The sequence below is a fragment of the Bombus fervidus genome, chromosome 9 (assembly GCF_041682495.2).
Source record: "Bombus fervidus isolate BK054 chromosome 9, iyBomFerv1, whole genome shotgun sequence".
NCBI lineage: Eukaryota > Metazoa > Arthropoda > Insecta > Hymenoptera > Apidae > Bombus > Bombus fervidus.
In genome coordinates, this window is record NC_091525.1 from 11,630,014 (window position 1) to 11,653,401 (window position 23,388).

The 23,388-nt window shown below is 47.1% G+C and overlaps 1 protein-coding gene and 1 long non-coding RNA gene across 8 annotated transcripts in view; one reads left to right on the plus strand and one right to left on the minus strand.

Annotated features, from left to right (window-relative positions):
* Positions 1 to 13,584, plus strand: part of LOC139990619 (putative aminopeptidase W07G4.4) — a 213,797-nt gene extending 200,213 nt beyond the window's left edge. For 5 of the 7 annotated variants that reach the window (XM_072010021.1, XM_072010020.1, XM_072010018.1 and 2 more), the window contains 6 exons: positions 459 to 740; positions 3,498 to 3,606; positions 8,457 to 8,604; positions 10,363 to 10,715; positions 11,166 to 11,444; positions 11,517 to 11,940. In XM_072010021.1, the coding sequence (XP_071866122.1) occupies positions 459 to 740; positions 3,498 to 3,606; positions 8,457 to 8,604; positions 10,363 to 10,715; positions 11,166 to 11,444; positions 11,517 to 11,810 (1,465 nt within the window). In that variant the 3' untranslated portion in view covers positions 11,811 to 11,940. Of the gene's footprint in view, positions 1 to 458; positions 741 to 3,497; positions 3,607 to 8,456; positions 8,605 to 10,362; positions 10,716 to 11,165; positions 11,445 to 11,516; positions 11,942 to 13,105 lie in introns of those variants that run through there. The other 2 variants (XM_072010025.1, XM_072010023.1) reach the window with 2 other exon arrangements.
* LOC139990641 (uncharacterized) lies at positions 11,024 to 12,000 on the minus strand. Its single transcript, XR_011800605.1, has 3 exons — positions 11,867 to 12,000; positions 11,426 to 11,747; positions 11,024 to 11,341 (listed from the first exon to the last, which is right to left on the minus strand). It is a non-coding gene; the product is annotated as an uncharacterized lncRNA (long non-coding RNA).
* Positions 13,585 to 23,388: the final 9,804 nt, after the last annotated feature.

The window sequence follows — 23,388 nt, forward strand, 5'->3', positions numbered from 1 at the left end:
CTGCATCAAGATTCAAAGAGCGATCTTTCCTGTGTCGTGTAATTGAGTCACTCACGGCGTGGATAGATCTCCATTCTTAAGTCTAAAGCTCGGAATACCGCCTATACCGTCTTAGCAATTAAAGTGGCTTTATATTCCAACAGAAACGTCAAAGATTTCCGTGTTGTTACATGAGCGCCAAATCTGATCTGTCCTGCTAAAATAATTCCATCCACGTTCAAATCTCTCATTAGGCTAAGATTTGATCTTTCATTTTCTCCGGAGTAGCTTTTGGTCTAGCCTGTTCGCTCCTCTGACAATTGTGTCAGAATAAAAACGATCGAGAGACCACACATCGATGGTGGTCGATTGTTTAAGAGTTATGACGGGATACATCGTTGACAAATAATCACTCGGAAAGCCGGGGGGCACGACAATTAGCGGAGAGCAGGGCTAACGAGGATAATGATTCGTTTCAGATGGATGCCGTGTCAGCTGAAAATCGAGCCGAACATCTGCAGCTGCGACTACGATGGTATAATCCTGGTGTCGGGCTGCGCGCCGGGGTTCGACGAGCCTGAGCCGTTCAAAACGGTGCTGTTCAGCGCTGCCCAGATCGATTCCGCTCTGGGCGTGATCGGTGCGGTTTTGTCCATCAATTTGCCCGCGAAAAGGCTCATTTACAGTCCGACCGGGCCGCTCAACATGGATTACCATGACGTTCGCAGCTTCGCCGAGGCGGCTACTAAAGGCGTCAAAAGGTAGTATCGAATAAATATCTTTTTAATAAGAGATATTCTTAGTAGGATTTTTTAGGGTAATCTGAGTTGGATCGCGCGTGGGAGTGATCAGGCTTGGTAGTGTATATTTGTCAGTAATTTCCCGCGAAAGGGAAAAAGGAACAAGCGGATTACCCAGAGCTAATCACCACGTAATTGCTTATTAATTGCACGGCTTAATTGGTGCGGGAGATCAAAGTGCAGGCTCATTAGACGAACTCGGATTACACGATTGTTGAATAACGAAGGAGGTTTCGCGTGGGATAACGCGGTTAACTTTGCCTTCCCGTGGGCACGGCTGTCCGATCGGGACCGAAATGTTTGCTCGCGGCGAAAAAGGACGGTGCATCGCCGAGAGAAGCTGGTTAATCGAATTGACCGACAAACCATCGCCTAACGAGCCGCGTGAATTTTCAGATTACAAGTTTGACTATATATGGGAGAGGACGTCCGCTCACATGTGCCGTTTCATATTACTACCTTCAACTTCCTACCCTAATTATTCAACTATTCTAACAATTTCCGTAATTATCGAACGGTCGAACTACTTTTTAAAAAAAAAGAGAATGTTCCTCGTTTTTTCTTTCTTTTTTTCAAATGACAGCGTCACGAGCTTTACTTCTATTAAATGATCTTTGATTTACGATCTCGATGATCCCTGTGGACTTTCAAACGACCTTTGATTGTCATGACGCGACTTTTATGATACTTTGAGTGTCAATTACATGATCTCGATGATTTCGCGGATATCAGCAACACGACGTGATTTTTAGCCGTTTGTACGGCTTCGTTGGCCTTGTAATAACCTTGTAAACGTGGTACGACCTCGATGATCCCTACTAACCTTCAAACAACGTCAACTACCAATAACACGAAATTTCGAGATATCTGGCTAGGTCTTCATCGTGTTAATCCCCGCAGAATTGGTCGAAAACGGAGTAGCGTTCACACCTATCTCGATTGGAAGGTTCTCTCGTTTCATATGATGGATGTCCTCCAGGAGGAAAGATAAATAGAGCTGTTGAATATTTATAAGAACATACACGGAATAGGTAGCCACCGAGCCCGGGAGGAAGGGTTGTTCGTGCACGGTCGGCTGAATGATTCATCGGATCTATCAGTTTTTAACGGAGGATCGACCCTGTCTATTTATGGCGATGGCACGCTTGATTCGCGACTGTCTCTCGCTTAATAAATACGGAATGAAGCGAAGCTGTGGGACGAGAGATAAATATTCATGATCGAGGGTGCACCAAGATAACAGTTTCTCTCCCCGAGCCGCCTTTTACTGTCGCGCTTAATACGCCGGAAGCGGAATAAACGTCGAACGCGCCGAGGTTCGACGAACGTTGATAGGTTCTTTGCGATAACATCCAGTTTTCTTGGTTAGAAAAGGGATAACCGTTTGTCAAACGGTGTCGATTAAACGGCCATCGAAGATTGGAGTCTGACCGCGAGCGGAAATAGAAGATACAAGCGGAAGACGGTAAGGAAATAGCAAAAGAACAAGATAAATGCGTTTAGAAAGGAGGATCAAACAACCCGGAGCAATGTAGAAACTTTTAACGAATACCGACGTTATGGAAGGGATTTTACACGTTTCAGAAAATTGACACTGTGCTTGAAATTTATGACAGAAAAGGGATAGATATCGTTAATATAGTAGAACATTTTTTTATGAATTGGAGTTTCAATATACAGAACGGTGCCATAACTTCGAAGCAATGGAAAGTGGAATAAAATTTAATTAGCCAAAATTTAATGATTTTAGGTGGCGAATAAGATAGAAAAGTTTATAAAAATTTAATGTGTCTATTTTTTTTTTTTTTTTTTTTAATTGAACTATTATTCTTTCATATATCTCTATACAAACGTACTGGCGTCCGTAGATAAGTATATTAATCCGGCCCGCTACTCACGACTCCCCTAATTCCTCGTGACGTTCCCTCCTCAATTCGAGACGATTAATCAAGCAATTCTACTATGAGAAATCTTGAGCATTGCTCGATCTCGTCGTAAGATAGCGTCTGGTGATCGCGCGAGCGCCAAGGAAGTGAAATTCCACGCGAGCCGTGTGTCCCGAAATTCGGTTGAAAAATGAAATTCCACGAGCTGACACCAGAAACGCCGCGAGGACTGTCGCGTGGGATTCCGCGTGCACATCGACGACACTCGCGAGCGTGACAGCTGAAATACCGCAGCGAAACGAGGAGGAAAGAATAACTTTCAACCGATATTGGTCACGATTCCTTGATTTTGAATGACACCGTTCCGAAGTTTAAACGCGTCGAACAAAAGGCACGATTTCAGGGGAGGAAATTGTGTTCTGGAGAGAGCATGACTCGCGATAGGGTGAAATATTGGATACGTATGTCGCATTTTACACGTAGAAACACGTGCTCGATATTTCCCTCTGTATTTTTTCTATTTAATATTCGTCAGCTCAACAGTTTTTAACCGTTTTTAAGTTGAAAGCAACGATGATTTGACAATACGAAGTTTATCGCGGGTTATTCCTATTCCATGCAATTTATTTTAATCATGGTTTGATGATTATTAAAATCGATCCTGATTTCTCATTTTGCTGCCAAGATTGACATTGATATATTATTTCCTTTTTCGTTTCCGGGAATAATGGAATCGGGTTAATTTTATTTTCGATCGACCGTGCACTGCCTTCCGTTTTCCCTTTATTTTCTCGTTCGACTGTTTATTAAACGAGAATTCATGTTTAAACAGAGCGTTGAAGGCTGGCGTCAGGTGTCCGCTGCTTGCGCTTCTACCAGACATCCGTTTCGAGAACGTCGAGCTGGTCACGCTTCTTGGAGCTCTAGAAGGCCTCTATGTAGTAAGTACTCGACGTTAGTTCACTCGAATCGCCAAATTGAACTCTCAAAATACCGTGAACGATCGTTTTACTCGATCGCGTGTCTTTATCAAGTGTTGAAATCGCGTTAGTCAGAGAACTATCGAAAACAATTTTAACCAGTTACAAACGAGACAATCGAACGAGAAGTCGAGACTCTCTGCCTACGTTCGTCGGTGTTCGTCGGTGTATAGATGGACCAAAGTAGAGAGTGGTAAGGGGGGAGTAAAAAGGGGGAAACGACGGAAACTGACTGGAGCATGACAGATCGAACAGCTCCCGGAAGAAAGTGGAGCAACCGAAGATTAGTAACGTCAACGTTGCTGATAAACGGGCGCCGCTCAATTGTAGGCAACACGGCTGGTTAAAGCGTTTCCCAGATAGTCGGTCGAATTGTGGTCACTGCCGCGCCATTTAAACCAATCAAACAGAGACAACACAGGCCGCTGGCGTGCGGACTACGCTCGCAGAATAGGAAGCCTGTGGCCTGTGTTTGAAAGGAATTCAGCTTCCCGTGTTTCAACCTGGTCCCTGGTTTGATTGGCTGGTCGACTCTCGTTCGCTAAACCGACCTAAATCCACCGTCACATTCTCGTGGATTGGCAAGGATCGAATGAATTCAGCCGATCCTTCTGACATCTTAATCCATAACCAACGGCACCGTACGCTCGGTCATCGAAAACCAGTGAGACAATAATACTTGCTGAGCAACTCTTGTTCCAAATGCTCCGTTAGTCTCTGGATAAACGATTGATCCTAGTCTTGGTTCAACTCCACTAAGTGAACGTTCTAGATTACCTCGTTATCCCCTCGATGGTCGACGTTAATTACACGCCGGAAAGCAATTTCGCTGAAAAGTTTCGTTTCTGATTTATTTACGACCATCGGGTATAACCCGTAGAAAATCAATTGGCCGGTCAAGGTCGTCTCTCCTCCATTCCTTAATAATCGCTGTTTTCCTGGTACTTCGTAACTATGCTTTTCCACGCGTGATTCTAGATGTCAGCTTGAGGATGGTTCTCCGTGGATGATGGGAAGATCCCAGATAGTCGTCTGGTTACTAGAGCGAATAAAATCCTAAGCGTTTCCGGTTCGACGACATTTTGAGTAAACAGCAGCGCGTGACAGGTATCAGCTCCGAAACGCGCGGTCAACAGAGCTATTAAACAACACCCGTCAGCGGCAGTAGCAACGCGAGCTGCGGATGATGGATAAGTGTGTCTTACGAGTCCCCATTGTTCATCGATGTCTTCCCAGGTTGCGAAACTACGCTTGATTACAGCTTCGTTCTCACAAGCACATGATATACCTGACAATCGGAATTACGATCGGAAACGAGCCGTGTTCTGTACCAGAATTGCCTGTTTGACATTGGTCAATCGTATCGGCGCGGTATCTTGCCTGCGAAATTATCGATAACGCCACACGGAGACAAGATTAATTAGCAGGGAAAACTGATACTGCTGATATTTGGGTTAACATGCTGCTTCGTTATCCTTAGAAATTACATACACGCATTTAAATCTCTTCTAACGTGGCTTTAATTAAAATCAACGTAAATTCAATCTTGAAATGTCCCACAAAATACGTATACGACATTGTTCTAGAAATTTTTGTCCGATCTGCCTGTAGAAAGGTAAAAAAGTCGAGCTATAAACCAGATTTAATACCACGTAAAATCCGGTTAGGTCAATTAAAAATAATTATAAAATAGAGTTCAGAGGACAAGATAAAACTCTGAATACCGACTCGGCGACTAAATCGCTCATACATTTGCACGAACATAATCTCTTTTTCACCAACGTTCGCCCAGAACATTGAGTGGCCAAGCGCTATTCATTCCCTTTCAATCGCAATCTCAAATGCACCTCTTGCCACGCGTTTCTAACGCTCGAAACTTGGTTATTCGCTAATGCCCGCTGTACACACAGTTACACCGAATTCCCGTTTCTCTATCAGTTCCACTTAATACCATTTAATCGCATTAGAAAATTAACAGCCGCTCTTTTCAAATTCCAAACATACCGCTCGCGTGGCTAGCCATCCGCCAGTAAATCAGGTGTCAGAAAAGATTATCTGTTTCTCAAAAACGTAACACCTCGTCCTGTCGACGTTACACGACTTAGGACTTACCTAAGGACTTTCGTCTCTTATCCCCGAAACGAAGCTCGTATCTCCATTGCTATTGCAGCTTTAAGCGACGAACACACGAAGTAAGAAGCATCACGCGCCTTCTTCGATCAAAGTAGGGGAGAATGGTATAAGACGTTGAAGGGATAACGTAGTAGGGAGTTTCGTCTTGCCAAGAGTAGTGGATGCTTGGCGTTCCTAAATCCAGGCGGCCGGCAAGGCGACCTAATTAGCGAAATACTCGAGGGTCCAGGCTCTGTGTGTCTGAGCCATCGACGCGTAGCTCGTTCCTTCTTTCGTCGGCCCGCACTTCCTCCGTCGTTTAGCCATCCTCCTGAGGCGGGTCTCGCGAATACGGAGCATCGTTTTCCAAATACCGGAAGACGCCCTCGGAATTCCGACGCCGCGTAATCGGAACGCCGTTGTGAACGTCGCCTCTTCGTTTCGTCGCTTCCGTACCCTGAGGTACTTCCGTTCCTCATCCTCTCGACACTTTCACCCTTCTTCTTGTAGAACGTCTCGTTCCTTTGCTCTTCTTCTCGTAGAAGTTCGCTCGCCCTTTCTCTCTATCTCTCACCCTCTTTCTCTCGTTTTGCTGTGACTCGTTTTTATTTCTCTCCTCCTTCGTTTGTCGCCACGTGGTTCCTTTAATTCGCTTTTTTCGGATATTTGATTAGCGTTTTTATCAGAAAGCTCGTTTTCGTCGAAGGAGATTGGGAGACGGTCAGCGACAAGATTAAAATAGCTGCAGGTACTTTAGCCCCGGTTCGAATATTACTTGTCTTTCGGTGTTCCCGGAATTTCAGATGCTTCGATTGAAATTCCCGGGTTCTTTTAAACATTCGGAATTTCGCCGTTATTGATCTTGAGACATACCGTGAGATTATCTACGTGTCGTTCTAGACGAATTTTATCCTTTCGACGGGATATCAGAAGGAACAAAAAATAAGCAAAAACGACGCGATAATCAGAAAGTATGTCAGAAAAATCGTAGACATTCGATTGGAGTGTAAGATAAAGGAAAAGCATAATAGATCGAAAGTGTGCAATTAAAAACTTATCCGTCGTGGATCTCCCGGTGAATTGGTTTTCCGATCGGAATTTTCCGAAAAGAAATTTTATTTCCAATTTTCCAAAAGAACTAAAACGATAATGGAAATAAATCAGATATTTGTAACGTTTTAACGAAGCTCGAGCTCGACGAGAAAGAAATTCTTCGATAGAAAGCATATGTGGCGGACGAGAGATTGGAAATTAAATATTAACCGGTAAATCTGACGCGAGGGATCTACATTCGCTAACAAGTTGGAGAAATGGAAACACTGTTCGCAATGTATTAACAGCCTAATCTGTTACATAACGTTGCCTCGATTTCAAGCTCTCGCAGGATATCGCCAGCATGTATATACTCGTAAACTATTCACCTACTTCGAAATAATAGCTATCGGGTAGGCAGACACGCGGCTCCGATACGAGCAGCGAATACATTAACGCGGAACTATGCCGGGCGTTCGGATAACGAAGACGAGAAACCATCTTCCATGCTGAAACTTGCCTCGTGCCATGATGAAAGAAACAGGCGTTCGAGGAGAGAGCGGAGATTAAAAGTAATGCTAAATATGGCGATTTTTAAAGAGTAGAACGGTCGGAAAGAGTTGAGAAGGGGAAGAGAAAACGAGGGAGGAAAACAAGCTCTCAATGGGTCGAGGAGCGAAATGTTAAGGGGATTAATTCGAGAACTTTCGAACGAAACATACGTGTTCCGTGGCCAGCCCGCTTATCAATCGAGCGATCCACTAAGAGGATTATCCGCTTTAATATTTTCTGTGTGGAGAAACAAAGGTAGCTAAGAAGCTGCGTCAGAAACCGAACTCCGGCGGCGTGTCTATGTTGCGAAAACTGGTTCTCTCTGGCTAGTGAAATATTCCGCAGGAACTGACGTCTTCGTTGGCGTTCCACCAACTTCTTCACCGCTTATCTTGTTTCAACGTGAACGTTGACCTCTTTGATCCGTGTCAGATGTCTCGTAGGATCAACTATTTTTACGACGGAATTTGTGTAGTTAAAGGAAGCTCGAGGGATCGAGACGATGGTCTCGTTCCTGTTAATGATTTATGGTACACGGGTTCTAAGGGGATGATATTTTAGCAAAACGGCTGTTGCATCCTTTTTTCACGCTACAGAAAATTCGCCGTCACTTGGACATCGTCTCTGGCCTCTTGGGGTTAATTCCATATCGATTTTTCTGTCCAGACAAGCTTTCTTCGGTACGCCTGCTTTCTTCTCAGTAGTTGATGATATTTCTGTTTCCGTTAAGTCCGTTTCTTTCAATTTAGTAGAGAAAACAGGCTCGAACAGAAGCTTAGAAGATTTCAGGCGATTGGTTTACAGGATTTCCACGACCTATTTTTTTTTTTTTTTTTTTTATTTTCATCTATTCCGCAGCTACGATAAAATTATCATATCGAGCTGTGACTGGCGTAAGTTGTAAATTGGTCATCGATCCGTTTGTATCCCTGACCTTTCGAACAAACCTGCCGATAATTCTATCAATATCACCACCATCCTTCCATTCGCCAGTCAAACCAAAGCTACCGAGTTCGATAATAAGGAAACTTGTTAATCCTCCAAAGACCCTATTCAAAGTTGATTGGTAATGATACTTTCTGTAACCACGAAATCGCTTTGCCGGTTCTGTGCAGCCATTGGAGGTTCGAGAAACATGCCCAGACCGATGCTACAAGGCGTGTCAACTGGCCGTATGGAGTCCGATTTGCAGTAAAAAGCTTCAGGGTATCGTGAAGCTGGCCTCGGCGCTCGAGAGCGGAAGATACGTGGCGAGGGACATCGGTAAGTCGTTGCCTGGACCGAGAAAGATTCCTGCTACTTTATCGAGCGCACTGGCCGAAGAATGGCCCCGTCTTCCGTTTCGCGGACTTCCCTTGGAGAAATAGGACGTGGGAGAAGAAGGAAAAATCGCTGGCGGCTCGCAACTCGTTTGGAGTAACTGGTCGAGCGTGAATCTTCGTGTTCGTACCTTTCAGCAAAGTCCCTCTGGGAGCCATTTTAATATTCAAACATTTAGACGTTATCGGTGCTCTTTATTTTAAAGGGACCGACTCGAAATGAATTTCTCGGTGGAATTTCTTGCTTCGTCCCTGGACAACGTTGATCGTCCTCTGGTTTACTCCGGGACGTTGACGACGGAACATTTTTCAGAGGCCATCGCCCGAATACTTTTTCCTCGACATAGACGCAGCGATTCGACATTTTATTCGCGTTCCTCGCGGTCGGGGGAATGTAAATTTCCCGTCTGTTCCACTTGCTCGTTCTCGCCAAGAATCTCGGGCGTTTAATTAAGCGAGAAAAAGTTGCGTATATACGTTTTCGCGCGACGTTACGCCGGCGCCGATGCACTTTCCCTCCAATGTTTAAAATACCAGGCCGTACTTCCACCCTGGACGCTCGAGAAACAATTACTGCCGTTTTCAGTTTCCAGTTGATTATTCGCCTGAATTTTTTCTCCTCGCCTAGTTCGCTGACCGTTCGCTTCCAACTACGTGGATCGTATTAATTTCTCGTTGCTGAAAAACTATGAGTCCGAAAAAATTCTATATCCGATGGAAGAAACGTGTCGCGTAAAAATTTTAAACGGAATTCCCGGTAATCTACTGTTCGCGTCTCTCTCGTGCCACTGTTAACGTAGAATAATATTAGAGGTGACAAAAACGTTGATCCGTTTGTCTGAAATAATACTCACAGAGAATAGGCCGATCGTTAAAGGAAGAAAAGGATCGGTCGTAGTCGCACTGTTCGACCAGCAAATAGAAAGGAACGCGCGTATTTTTTGATGATCTTTAACGGGCGAATTATTCCGTAGATTAAGCGTAATGTTACTTTTACTACGATATTAACTCTTTGTGAAACTGCAGACAAAAGAAACGGGAACGATGATTTCTCAAGTACTCCGTAGATTCGAAAAGCCAAAATCTCGTCGCCCGTTAGACTCTTTCTCGTTTTACCATCTCTTTTTTATACCGCTGGAGTGTATGGTCTGGCTAGAAGAATCTACTCGCGTCATTGAGGGAGTTTCGAAGCGTGTAGAACGACCTGCATTGCTTCTACTTTGCAGAGTGCACCAACATTCTCGATCTTTTTTAACCTTGCCGGCCCTTTTTCGATAAAATCTCCTGTAGAAGTTCGGAGGGAAGCAGCGCGGTAATTGGCCGGACGTGTAAATCTCTAGAAACTTAAGAGACAATACTCCGTCATATCTATATTTCAGCTTTGCACTCGGCAAAGTGGCGAGAACTCACGTCTACGAACCTCGTAAGGAAATAAACCTTATGTTGCACTTCCCACCGTGCTCCTCCCATCGCCCTCCTCTCTACTTTTCATACCAACGATAATTATCCCTCGCGTGTATCCCATAACAGAGTAGACACTTTCACAAAATTACCACCCAAAGTTCAACCCTATTACGCCCTAATTCCCTCAACGGCTAGATCTTCCTCATTCCCGAACGTAAAATCATCCCAATAACACCGCTTCGGATTAGCCCCGATGAAATCTCATTTCCTGCGCTAATTTCGCGTGATTTGCTTGCAGGTGGCGCAGATCCCGAAAGAATGGCACCCCCAAGGGTCGAAGAGTACCTTGCGGAGTTGTTCTGCGGTACGAACGTGACGATGCAGGTTGTGTCCGACCAGGAGACTCTGCTTCAGGAATATCCTCTGTTCGCGTGCGTGAACCGTGCAGCCTCCATGATACCTCGACACGCGGGTAGAATTATCTTTCTGACGTACGAGCCGCCTAATCCTGCCTGTATCCTGGAAACGGTTATGTTCGTGGCTAAGGGTGTTACTTACGATACCGGCGGCACCGACCTTAAGGTCGGCGGCTCGATGTTCGGCATGTCGAGAGACAAATGCGGAGCAGCAGCGTGCGCTGGATTCATGCAGGTGCTTCGCTGCATAACAGACTGTTCGTTCATGCGTTTGAACGCCGCGGTATCAAAGTGAAACGTTTGATAGCTCGTAAAAGGCTTCCCTGCGCTTTCTATTTCGCTTTGTTGCAACTTTTTCCAATTGTATCCGAAGGTTGTTAACCGATTTGGCCAGAGGTGGCTAGTGAAATTATAGACAGTATCGGGCGTAATCTATAGGTGGGATTTAACTCGAGCGTTTCATTTTACGATGATTAAACCGGTAATTTGGTCGATATGATTATGAGCACGGTTCTGCGATCGGGATAATCGATGGTACAACTGTGCCATGTAATTCGTATTTCCTAATGCTTAATCGGGACAGTAAGAAGATTAAAAGAGAGCGCATAGTCTCGTTAACTGTTGAAAGCGTTATACGTTCGGTATGTTTATGAAAGTAGCCGTAGGAAGGATTTGATGTTGACAGGTGGTGAATTTGCTGCAACCACCGACGGTGAAGGCTGTGGTGGCTCTGTGCGTGGTACGGAACAGCATCGGTGAGAATTCCTTCGTCGCCGACGAGGTGATCACCGCTAAGTCCGGCGTCAGGGTACGTGTCTCGAATACGGACGCGGATGGTCGCTTGGCTATGGCCGATGCTCTCTGTCACATGAAAGAAATGGCCCTGTGCTCGGTTAATCCGCATATTTTCACTGTCGCGACGCTAACAAACCACGCGATGCTCACCGTCGGTCGCGGATACTCGGTGAGCGTTTCCGAAATAACGAACTTCGAAATCGTTCCATTGTGAAATAAATTATTGTACCGTTTACTCCAGATCGCCATGGACAATGCGGTGGCGCGTTTAGTCAGCAACGCCGAGAAACTCCAAGCTTCCGGAGAGACAATGGGCGATCCATTCGAGATATCAAGGATACGCAGAGAGGACTTCCACTTCCACGAAGGTCGAACGGAAGGCGATGATATTTACCAAGCGCCTCCTAAAGGCAGTAGCGTGACGAACAGAGGGCACCAAAATCCATCCGCTTTTTTAATTATGGCGTCCGGCCTGGACAAGGTAAAATATATTTTAGAACCTAAGTTAAAGTGGGAAATTTATCTCGTTTCATAGACGCGAAGAATCGCAACTTTTCGCACGGCACTCGATCAGAAACGGCTCTGAAACACCGTCACTTGGACATCGCCTCGAGCGCTGGCGATTTTCCCGAATCTCCAACAGGTGCTCCAGTTCCAACGTTGGCCAAACGGTTGCTCTTTCGTGACGTTTCTTTCGGGAAAGCCAGCCAGACGGAAGCCTAGCCCGTGGAAATTTATACTTAAACTTAATTTTACAGGCTTCCCGCTGAACCAGCCAGTCGATGATCCGAAACTGACGCAGTTTTATCTATATCGGTACGACAGAGAAACATGTGACGCGTCCCAGTTTTGTTAGTACATTTTGTAGGTCACGATAAGAAAAATATGTCATCTAATCATATGTCTTTGGAAGCATCGTTAAAGAGTTACAAATTATATAATATAATTTACGTCTAGTAGTAGTCAGAGGGTATCGTAATAATTCAATGACCTCAGCTACGCAACTCCACTTCAAAATGTTCACCATTCCTATCAATACAAGATTGGCAGCGGCGAAAGACTGAATTTGTTACTCTTTGAAGTTCTCATTTATTGCTCGTCAAATTTATCTCGTAAAAGTATCACGATACCTTCTGACTGCTATTAGACGTAGCGGTTCTTGATCCATTCGTACTTTGCACCGTAGCAACGCACGTTCGTTACCGCTCATTTTCCGCGTCGTTCCTTTGTTGTAACTTTTTAACGATGCTTCCAGTGACACGCGTTAGTGTAACATATTTTTCTTACGTTGATCTATAGAATATACTGACAGCATTTGGCTAAAAAAGAAACTGGAATCTGTATAGTAGGTAATAACTACGATAATCGGAGGCTTAAACGAAGGGATAAATAACCGTGAAGCCTGATCTTCTTTCAGCAGACTCGGATAATCAATCTCGTGCTAATCCATAACCGATTAAACTTACCATTCTACGAAATTAATCTCATTTCCTCGCGAGCTGGTTATATTTAACTAGTACTATTCAATAAGTTATCGCAGTCCTATAACACGGTATTCGAAGAGGTATCGTGTTAACATCGGTTTTAAACCAATATCTGTCGGCAAGCAATTTTATACACACCTACGTATCTCGCGCTTTTCCCTCTTTAGGATGGCGGAATGAATTTTTTATGGGCGATCAGCTTAACATAAGTACCGCGAGGAGGCATTAATGGCAGATTAAAAAGCTTTTCCATTACAATGACGTTTAAAGCCTCATTTAGCCGGCCTATCTCCCTTCGGCCCGCCTCGTTCGACCACTCGTTCTCACCCCCTCGTATCGATTGCAGCACGGAGCCTGTAGCTGTTCTCCCTTAAAATACACGCACATCGACATATTCGCACATGTGCCCGATCCTCACCACCTACCCTACAGCGGTAACCCCGTCCTGGCTCTGGCCTACTGCTACTTAATCCAAGGCAAATGTCTCACCGTACGAAACGATCTGCCCTTCGAGATGCAATACGTCTGCGAGGTAGATTGCAAACCCGTGTGCCTTCAACCCTGTCAACCGTGTTATCCACCGTGCCGTGCTGCATGCGATGCGAAGATATGTCCTCCACCAAGCTGTTCCTGTTGTCCTCCGTGCACTCAACCCTGTGATCCATGTTGTCCTCCAGCTTGTCCACCTGCCCCTTGTGCACCGTGTCCACCCTGTCCACCGTGCGGGCAAAACGTAACCATCGTTGAACCCGTCTGCAGACCGAACGTTCCGAAATGTGTTAACTGAAACGACTGTTTTGTAATAAAGTTTTATTTCCGAATAAATTTTCTACGTGATGTTTCTTCTTATTCTGGACTAAACGAATTTTGATAGCTGTTGTTTCGATACGAGTGTCGTATGAGAAATATAGGATGCGAAGTGTGTTATTGGTAACACGTAGGTAAGGAAGGAATTTTGAAAAATCTACAGATTAAAAGTAGTCGATAATGTATTCTCAACTAGTTACCTTTTATTACCTTTTACCTTTTACCTTCGGTCAGTGCCGGATATCGATTGTAGGTAAAGTAAATTTCTATTACCTACTGGAAATAAAGTAGCTAGCGACCAACGAAGATTTTACAGGAATCTGTAAAACAATGTTTCGAATCAGTTACCGTATCCGTGATAACGATAAGGAACTGATCTCTCTCCATAATTTATCCAATAAATAAAAAGAACAACGCGTATCACGTATACGTATATTACAAAAGTAGACAAGTTTCGCATCTAACGACGGTTCTAAACCGACGTCCGTCGGAAAACACGGAAATCACGCATGTCTGTCGCGATCCTAGGGAAATGTTACGACATATGCCGATAATAATTCTTGTCTGCCGTCGCGTGTCCTATCTGCGGAATGCGATCTAAACGGACACGAGCTGGACAGGAATCATCGAACTTTCCAGACTGTCGATTACTACCTTGTGACAAAGCGCGTTTCGCTTGTCGGTCGAAACGAGGGACAGTGGCGATAACGCGTGTCGGTATTGTTCAGGTGAGTCTCGTATCGAGAAGTCGATCGTACAGTTCAGATAAAACCGATAAGAACTACAAGCCCTGTATCGATTTACGAAACTGTAATATCGACCGGCTTGATTGCTAAATTAAACGTTATCTTTGAGAAAGCTTGGAAACACGTGACGTTCGCGATAGAAATCGTAAATTTTTCTTGAAACCTGGATCGCTGTCGTTTGCGCAACTGGTGCAACCTCTTCTACAATTACACCGGAACAAACATATTTTTCACCGAGATGACGAATAAACAGGATGCAGAGGGAAGAGCGTAGCAGGTGCAGTTTTGATGAATTAGCGTGGCTAATTGAAAGCAGAAGTCATCGTTCGAAGTCTCTGAACGCTGTGTTTTGACGGCGCGGCGGTGTAACACGCGGCGCGGTCTGAAACGAGCAGGAGAATAACGTGGAAGGGAAACTTAATTACGGCCACGTCCTTTCTTAATTAAGAGAAAATGTTTGGCGTATCTCGGCGAGATTACCGTGTACGAGTCAAGCTTCCGTTTGCGCTACCTGCTCGCCTGCTCTCTCACGATCGAAAGCCCGATCCAAAACTAATTCTTCCATTCTTTCCACGCGAACGACCGTGCCCGCCGGAGTACCCGTGTCTCCGTTCCTTTTCACCGCCTCGATATATCGGCGGTGTTTGCACAGCGCACACGCGCGTATCCCGACGTTTCGCTTCTTCCTGCCGGATCAACAGATTATCTCCATTGTCGCGTATCGATTCGCATTGGTACTGTCTCTATTACTTTTTCATCGTTCGATGCGACAAGAGAGAATCAAAGACGAGAGGATGAATGAGAAAACGGAGCACGTGTTACGAAGTTGAAAAGTACGAACGTGACTCTCGCAAGATGCATGCGTGTACACCGTTGGTGCATAAATCACCGGACATTTACTATATCTACATATCTGAGATATACGAATACGCAAACTTTGGAAAACTAATTATCGATCCGTTTAAGAAGTAAGAAAATGTTTGGTAACCTATGGAAAAGAATACACGATACAGAGATTAAATTAAAATCTACCGAGGATCGATACGACGATCATCGGCAAAGGACCAAGCTCCCTTTCGAATACGAGCGGAGGAAACAGCGAGTCCGTTCGATCCGTGTTCATTCTCACCGTTGAAGCGTGCGATCGTCGGCCTCGCGCGGGCTCACGCCGCAAGGGACGAGGAGACACGCGAAAACGTCGGCCACGGCGGCAAGACGGCTAGCATATAGCCTCGGGCCGGTAAACATGGTGGCACCGGTGGCATTATCGGCGCACACAACGCTGCACGCCGGTTGACATTGTTTGAAGAACTCCAAGGCAGCGGAGTAGAGTTGTCGTCGTCGTGGTCGTTGTCGTCGTCGTCGCGGAGAGTCCGAGCGTCGAGAAAGGTTTCTCGATGGAGGGAAGCTTTCCAAAGGGGAGGAGGAGGAGGAGGAGGAGGAGGAGGAGGCGGTGGCGGCAGAGGGGCGGGGGAGGCATTTCTGCGCAGGGAGGCCGAAGGAAGCGAGACAGAGACGGCTGGAGCGAAACACGGGGCGAAGAAGAGCGAGAGACAGAGAAGAGGAGAGGAAAAGGAGGGGTAGGGGGTGGTAGGGGGCAGTGTGGCGGGTTCGACGGCCGGCTGGTGGCCCAGTGACCGGGACCGGTTCCCTCCGCGGTTCCTCCTTCCGCCTTCCTTGCAAACGCACAACTGCATCATCTCGGCTCACCTCCCTGCCCCCCCCTGTTCGTCCCACCGACCCGCTCCCCTACCCACCAACCGCCTTCTGCAGCCTTCCTTCAGTCTCTTCCTCTGCATGTTCTTTCACGCTCGTTCCACCGCCACGGACCGCTGTCTCTATCATCGGCCCTCCTCGCCTTCTTGTTTGCCCGTTTCTTCGTCTCCTTCTTCAACGCGTCCTCCACCACCTCTTTCTCCGTTTCTTCGCCTTCCTCTCTCCTCTTGCCCCTCTTTCTCTTCTTCTTCGGCTTCTTTATCAGTGGTTCTGTACTTGTTGTTGTTGTTGTTGTTGTTGTTGTTGTTGTTGGTCCTAACGTCAACGTCCTCGTCGTCTCCGTCGATCACGCGAAAGCGACACCACACGCTCGAAACATCCTCGCCTGCCTGCTCTCTTCGGTTTCTTCCACGTCCGCTCCATGGCCCGCTACCTCTACGCTTCCTACCGTGTAACTCTTTTATTCCCTCGCTACCATCGCTACCATCGCTACCACCAGCAACTTACGTGTTTGCGTCGTTCCTCCTCCCCTCGCGATTCCGTTTCTTCGTGTCCCTCGGGTTCTCACCCTTGCTCGCCTAGGCAGCACGCTCCGCGCAGACTGCGCCGCTCCTCTCCGCGGCGCGGTGGCCCGAACACCACGCGGAGAGGTCACAGCGCGCGCGTTCCCTCTTTCATTCTTCGTCCGTGTCGTCCTTCTCCTTCCTCCGCGCGCGGCGCGGCTCGTTCAGTGATCGAGCGGCAATAGCCACGGCTGGACGCGACTATTTATCCCACGCGTTCGCCGGCAAGATGCGGCGACGGGACCAAATGGTCGACGGCAGGACACGCGACCAGATGGTGGCGAGGAATAAAAGGAGATCAGGGATTCGTATGCGCGCGGCAAGATCCACGGATTCGTGATGGCCCTGAGTCAAGGGCTTGAAAGGAAAAGTAGTTCTATGTCCGAGGGAGAGGCTGGCAGAAAGAAAGAATGGCAGCGTGGAAGAGGCGAAGAGTCGGGAAGGTGCGAGAAAGAGGCGGAAAAAGAGGAGCGAAGAAAGAGGGAAAGAGAGCTCGAAGGGGAAAGGAAGTGAAAGTACGAGGAGGCCTGCGTTACTGACGCATCCGAGATTTCGTGCTGTCGTTCCTCTTTCGTCTTCCCTTCTGCTCTTTCGTCGTGTACAGTCGCGCGTGTTCGCGTCCACGGCTCGTGCAGCCAGCCTCGATAATTTGTCGGTTCGTTCGTAACGAGCTGAGAAACCAGGAAGAGCCGCGCCGCGGGAGGAAGGAAGAATCGGTGCACGCGTTTGCTCGCTCGCTCGCTCGCTCGTAAGCGCGAACAAGTAGCTAGATACGTAGCTGCGTATAGAACGTAGTTACATGCATATATGTATATACCTCGTAGCAGCTATGGGAAGGAAAGTGATTTTCTTCGAGAAGCACGCTGACCCCGAGACAACGGCGGGCGAGGGGATTGAAATCGGGATTATGCAACGACCATCATCCGCTTCTTCTTCTTTCCTTCGTTTCCTCGTTGCACCAGGCTGACCCTGATGCGATGGTCAGCCGCTTCTTGCAACATCGACCGTTTCAATTATCGCCTATTCATCGCTGCTGTCCCGCGAAGGCGGAATCGTATTCCGTCGTGCATTGTGAAACCATCGGTTCACCGATTGTTCCAACGTCTCTTACAATTTTCTTTTTATCTCTTTCACGGCCGAATCTTCCTTCGGCTCTGTATTAATATCCTCTTGCCAGTTACCAGTAATAAAAATTAATTTGTTCGTAAAGAAGAGCGAGATCGATTTTACCGAATATCCGTAGACTTTTCGTTTACTCGGTTTACGACGTTGCAAAGTACGATATCGCTTGTACACGTCGTCGAGCGTGAAAGGGTCGTAACGTAATAAAAAGGATTACGCTTGTGTCTCGTTTATGATCTCGCGGGTAATTTCGGTCAGGTAAATGGATTAGTGCGGTAGCAGCGAGAGAACAGCTGCTCGACGAATAGCAGAATATGTATTTGTCGATGTATTAATATTCCGTGTTCGTTGCAAGGATTCCAAGTTGCTCGTAATAAATTGTCACGGTTGAAGTTGCTCGCGGCAAAAGTGAATTGGGGGAATATCGTACGCAGCACGACGATGAATAAACCGACCCATTGTTGCTGTGTGTCAGAAGAGAGATCCTCTTCCCAGCCCCGCTTATGAGTAGTACTATTACTTTTCAAAGTACGCGTAACGAATTCAAATACACTTCCTCAGGCTTCCCTCCCTCGGGTTTCCAGGCGTCGTTTCAGGTTCACATGAAGGGTACTATATCCTGCGAGGCTGTCGGTCTCATCCCCAAACGGCATTACCATTACCCACGACGGAATTATCATCTTGAAACAATAAAACTATCGTTTAATTAAAATTAGTTCCATTCCGCGAACAGTGGCCAAATTATTCGAACGAGGGAGATGTAACGAGCTCGAACGTTCGAACTTTTCTATCTTCGTTGAGAACGTTGTCGTTGAACCTTATGGTAGAAGATTTATGCCTGTTTGTACAGCAGATATAAAACTAGAGATAAAATACGATACTGCGAAATATATAGAATAATAATATGTAGATATTTATACGTTGATCGGAACGATCAAGGACGCGAACCATAATAATAATTCTATTATGACTAAACGAAACTGAAACGACTAGGTTCGATAGGTCAACGCGTGACTATTTCACGCAAGGACGAAAATTAGTAAAAACGATCGTTACATGGTTCGAAGGACGAAAGAAGCGACGACATGGAGAATCGAAATACCGGTCAGCCGAAACAGCCTGGTAATCCAAAAAGAAGAGAGGTTCGCTGGCGGACCAACGACGGGGCCGTAAACAGCGAAGCGCGGTCTCTCGAAGTAGGTGAGCAGCGAAGCTGGCAGAAAAAAAATCGGGCTCGCTCGATCGCCGTGAACTATTCGTGGGCAACGCGCTAACGGTATATTTCCCTGCTGGATCTGCTAGTGGCGTTCCTGTTCGTTCTCCGATCTACCGGGTCTTGAATTTATTTTTGGCCAGCCGTTCCATCGAATTCGGTACGAAATAGGGCCAGTCGATTCCTCGAACGTCGTTCTATCCTCTACCGTAAGAAGTCGCGCCTTGATGATTTTCTTCAGCGAGTATTCTAGTTTTCCGTAGGTTTAGAAAAATCCATCGCAATTAAAAACTGTCGGGTTAAACTATGGCAAAGGTGACGCGAATATCGTTCGTTCGCTTCGTCCTTCGATTCTACATCGTGCGATAAATCTATACGATAGCGATCGTTCAAACGGTTAATAATAGAATCGATCACATACGCAATGAAAATGACCGTCGATCGCTTGTGTCGATAAAAAGAAAAACTTCCGTGATCCATAGGTTGGCGGATTAAGACTCGGCGCTAAAGTCGAGAGAATAATTCATGCGCGCCAAAGCGTGTTCTGGGACTTTGGTATCCGAGCGAAATGGTAGCTCCTAAAGCCTCGACGAATCGGCTGGACGTTGCGGGTAGGCAGAATGGGGGGAATTGTTCGTTTATTTATGAGCTTAACGAGGCTTTCGTTTGTTCATTTGATATTCCGTAGGAAGAGGTCGGATATAATTCTCGTGTTATCTGAAGCGGCAATTCCAGGCGGTTCCATTAGAAACTGACTTATAATTAGAATCTCTGCGAACCGTCAAGCGTGTTTCGCGATTCCTAAGCCTGGTATCGAAGGCACGAGACGGCGAGCATAGTACATTGTACGGACAGGAACTGGCGTGTTACAAGTTCCACTTGTCAATTCGTACGCGTTAACTGATATTACCGATGGAGGAATTCGCGCAGGGAGGCGAAACGCGTCAACGTTCGCGTCAAGCTTCGCCCGTATTCGTTCGATATTCCGGTATTCGTGTGGCGGGTTCGTTACGAGATCGAGATCTCACAGACCTTGAGAAGATCGATTGGGTAACCTAATCGTTAATCCGACGTAAGAGGTGGCAATTATTTCTCCAACTGGCTGCCAGCCGTTGAATTCGACGATCCAATATAAATTTAGCCGCTTTAATCGCCGTTCACTTCTCACTGTGCTCGAGCGAGCGAGTCTTCGAAGCGCTTCGTTCTTGTATTTTCCGTCTGCTTATCAGCGATCTCTCCCACTTAGCTTTCCTCGGGAGCCGCGCGTATACACAGTTGAATTCCATTCTCATAAATATTTGAAATCCGTAGCGCGCTTATTAATCGCGCGATTAATTAATCCCTTACACGTATAGGGACCGTGGTACAGATAATAACAGGGTGAAGTTAATTTCGCGATATTTAACTGGGAGCCTCCATTAGGAGACCCAGGGGAACCCACGTCCTTCTATCTACGGATCGGTGTGTACACGTGTCTATACATTATATAAAGATATATATATATTTTTTTTTCTCTTTTTTTTTTTTCTAATTTCCTCGACGCGGTATAAAGAGCTCCTAACGAGAATAAAACCTAATCGCTCGAAAAGTTAGATCTCCGCGGCGTCGCTGCGAATACATACGCTTAGATGACTTGTTCCCCGTGCACGGAGTTACAACTACGTGCTATTGACCTTTACGCTCAATGATTCGCCATAGGCTCGCGTCAGTTCTGAAGTAATTGGCCGAATAAATTATTGCGAATACCACGGGTACCGGCGTATCACGCAAGATCGCCGCAGCCCCCGGTGTCTCTTTCGCCGTTGCCTCCTTCGCGCTTCCTACGTCTAATTAAGTGGCGATCATCCCCACCGTTACCACGACCGAGACCGATTATTCGGAGACCATTCGCGAGCAGGGTACTCCGAACTTGACCCGTCTCGATCGATCGCCGTCACGTGAGAACACGTCGACGAGAGGAGTTCGATCGCGCCAGCCCGATCGATCATACGTGGAGTCACCTGCCCGTGCGGAGGCTGCTCGAGATCGACACCGCAGCATCTTCGATACGAATCTGAGAATTCTGCGTTCATAGCCATTTTCATTACCATCGTGTATTATGAAAAGAGAACGAAGAATCGAAACAGGGAATAAGAAAAGACTGAGAAAGGGAAATGTTGAAAAGCACGTGGTCTGAACGCTATGAAAACAAATATCTCTTCATTATGCATAGTAATGCCGCGAGTGGAATTCGAGACGGTATCTGTCGCTCGACTGGAAACTCGAGTTTCTCGATTGGTCTCGGCGAACGGAGCTGCTTTCAGCGAACACGGATGAACTTCGTGAACTTCGTTGTGGGAGTAGCTTGAAGGAATTCGCTATCGGATCGTCGTCGGATCGAAATCTAACAGACTACGATAACAGGGGATCGTTCGATCGATTCTTCCGGAGAGGCCAACTTACGTATCAGGCCACCATCGTGTGATTTACATTCGACCAGACGCCTCGGTAATTTATTTATTCTCTGGCAAACGACTGTTTCACCGGCACGGTGGACGTTCGTTACCGACTTTCCTCGAATTCTCTCGCGAGTCAGCCAACCATCCCAGCTAGAGAGATTCTATCTCGCGTGTGTCTCTCGTGTTCCGAGCGAGACTCGCCTTTTCCTCAAGGAAGGACACGGGGAATTATATAAGAAGCCCTCACAACATCGCCGGAGGGCAGGAAAGGGACTCGGAGGACTCGGTACACAGGAGACAGACGGATAGAACGTAATCTATTAGTCTCGGTCGAAGAGTGCCGGCACAAAGAGTAGTCATAGCGATCGTGAAAGATCGCGGAACCGGTCGAGTCTTAGAAGACCTCGAAGATTAACGAGAAGAAAGGGAAAAGCTCGGTAGAAACGGCGTGTCCCGTGGGCAATTTTCGTGGCAATGCTCGTGGATCGTGATCGAGGAAGCTACACCACAGGCAGAAATATATACAGAAGAGAAGAGACAGGTCACCGATAATCGTCACTGAACTTGCGTGTCCCCCTCTCCTCTTAGCGGAACGCGAACCACGTAGGCTCGAAGGAAACGAGATTCTCAGGCTGGTTTCCGTGTCAGCGGCGACTCGGCGAATCCGGCCGGCCAGCAGGTCTGGGTTAGGCAGACACGGTGGACAAAGGCTAGGTGGAGATCGTCGCGGAGATGCAGAAAATGGGAAGAAGGATCCACCACGGGAAGAAGGATCGGCGAAGAAGGAACGACTTCTCGCTTCGAGCACCCAGTATACACATCGCGAGACGAGAAACCAGGGAATACGCTGTTCGTCTCTGTTCCTCCGAGACTGTATCTTCTTCCTTCTCTCTCTTTCACTCCTTTCGTCTCGCTTCCTTCCCTCCAACTCCCTTTATTTAGCTCGCTCGCGCCGCAAGCTTGCTCTCTGTCTATCGCTTGGTCCCGCTCCATCCTCGTTCCTCCCCTTTTCCAGGCTTCTTTCTCGCTCGTTCTGTGCAAAGTAAAGAGGAGCTCTGGCTTGGGTCGTTGGCCGCAACTCGCCGTGACCCAGTGCGAGCGCTAGGACATTGACTCTGCCATCGCCATCGCCATCCGCGATACCAACTTCCCTTCGTCTCTGCCCCGCCAGCCCCCTCTAGCCTCCACCCTACCTCGTCCCCACACCCGGACCTCCACCTCCTCCCTCCCTCGCACGCTCGACCTCCCCCGCTCCCGTATCGCCTACCGATTCCTCTATACCTCGTTCGGTTTGCACCGACGACTCGTGCCTCCTCCTCCTCCTCCTCCTCCTCATTCTCCTCCTTCTCCTCCTCCTCATCCTTCTCCACCTCTTTACTCTCATCTTTATCCTTCTCCTTCTGCCTCCTCTTCTTTGTCTACTTTATCTTCTTCTCCTTCGTTCCCTTCTTTTCATCCTTCACTCTCTTTCTTCGATCGCCTCCTGTTCCACCACCTTTGCTTTTCCTCCTCCTCCTCCTCCTCCTTCTCTTCTTCTTCTACCGCTGTCGCCGCCGATGTTTCATCCTCTGCGTTCGTCTTCCCGGTTTGCTCTTTTTCGATCGCTCGCTTCCTCCTTGCACTCTGTCCCATGCCAGCGGCCCGATCGATTCGCACGATTTCGCGTGGACGGAACACACGAGCGAACCCGCCGCTCGCAGGTCCCGAGGGTGAACCACAGCATAGTTCGCAGTCTCATAATTCTGATCCATTTTTCAAATCACACCGAGTGGACACGTAGAATAAGTGGACGAAATTCACTGATAGAAGCAACGCGGTGACACGGTTGTCTATCAACGTTGCATAAATTGGGCTCTGTTTACGGAAGAGGCCGGGAGGGACGGTCGCGGCGCGGAGGCGACGAACGGCGCGCGCGCGCGTCCCTCACGGGAAGTGGCGCGTTGTGGTTTCTTGGTTTATGAACCGAGGCCGTGGTAACGATCGGTTTCTCTCCGAACGCTTGATTCCCGTTGCTTGTTAATCGT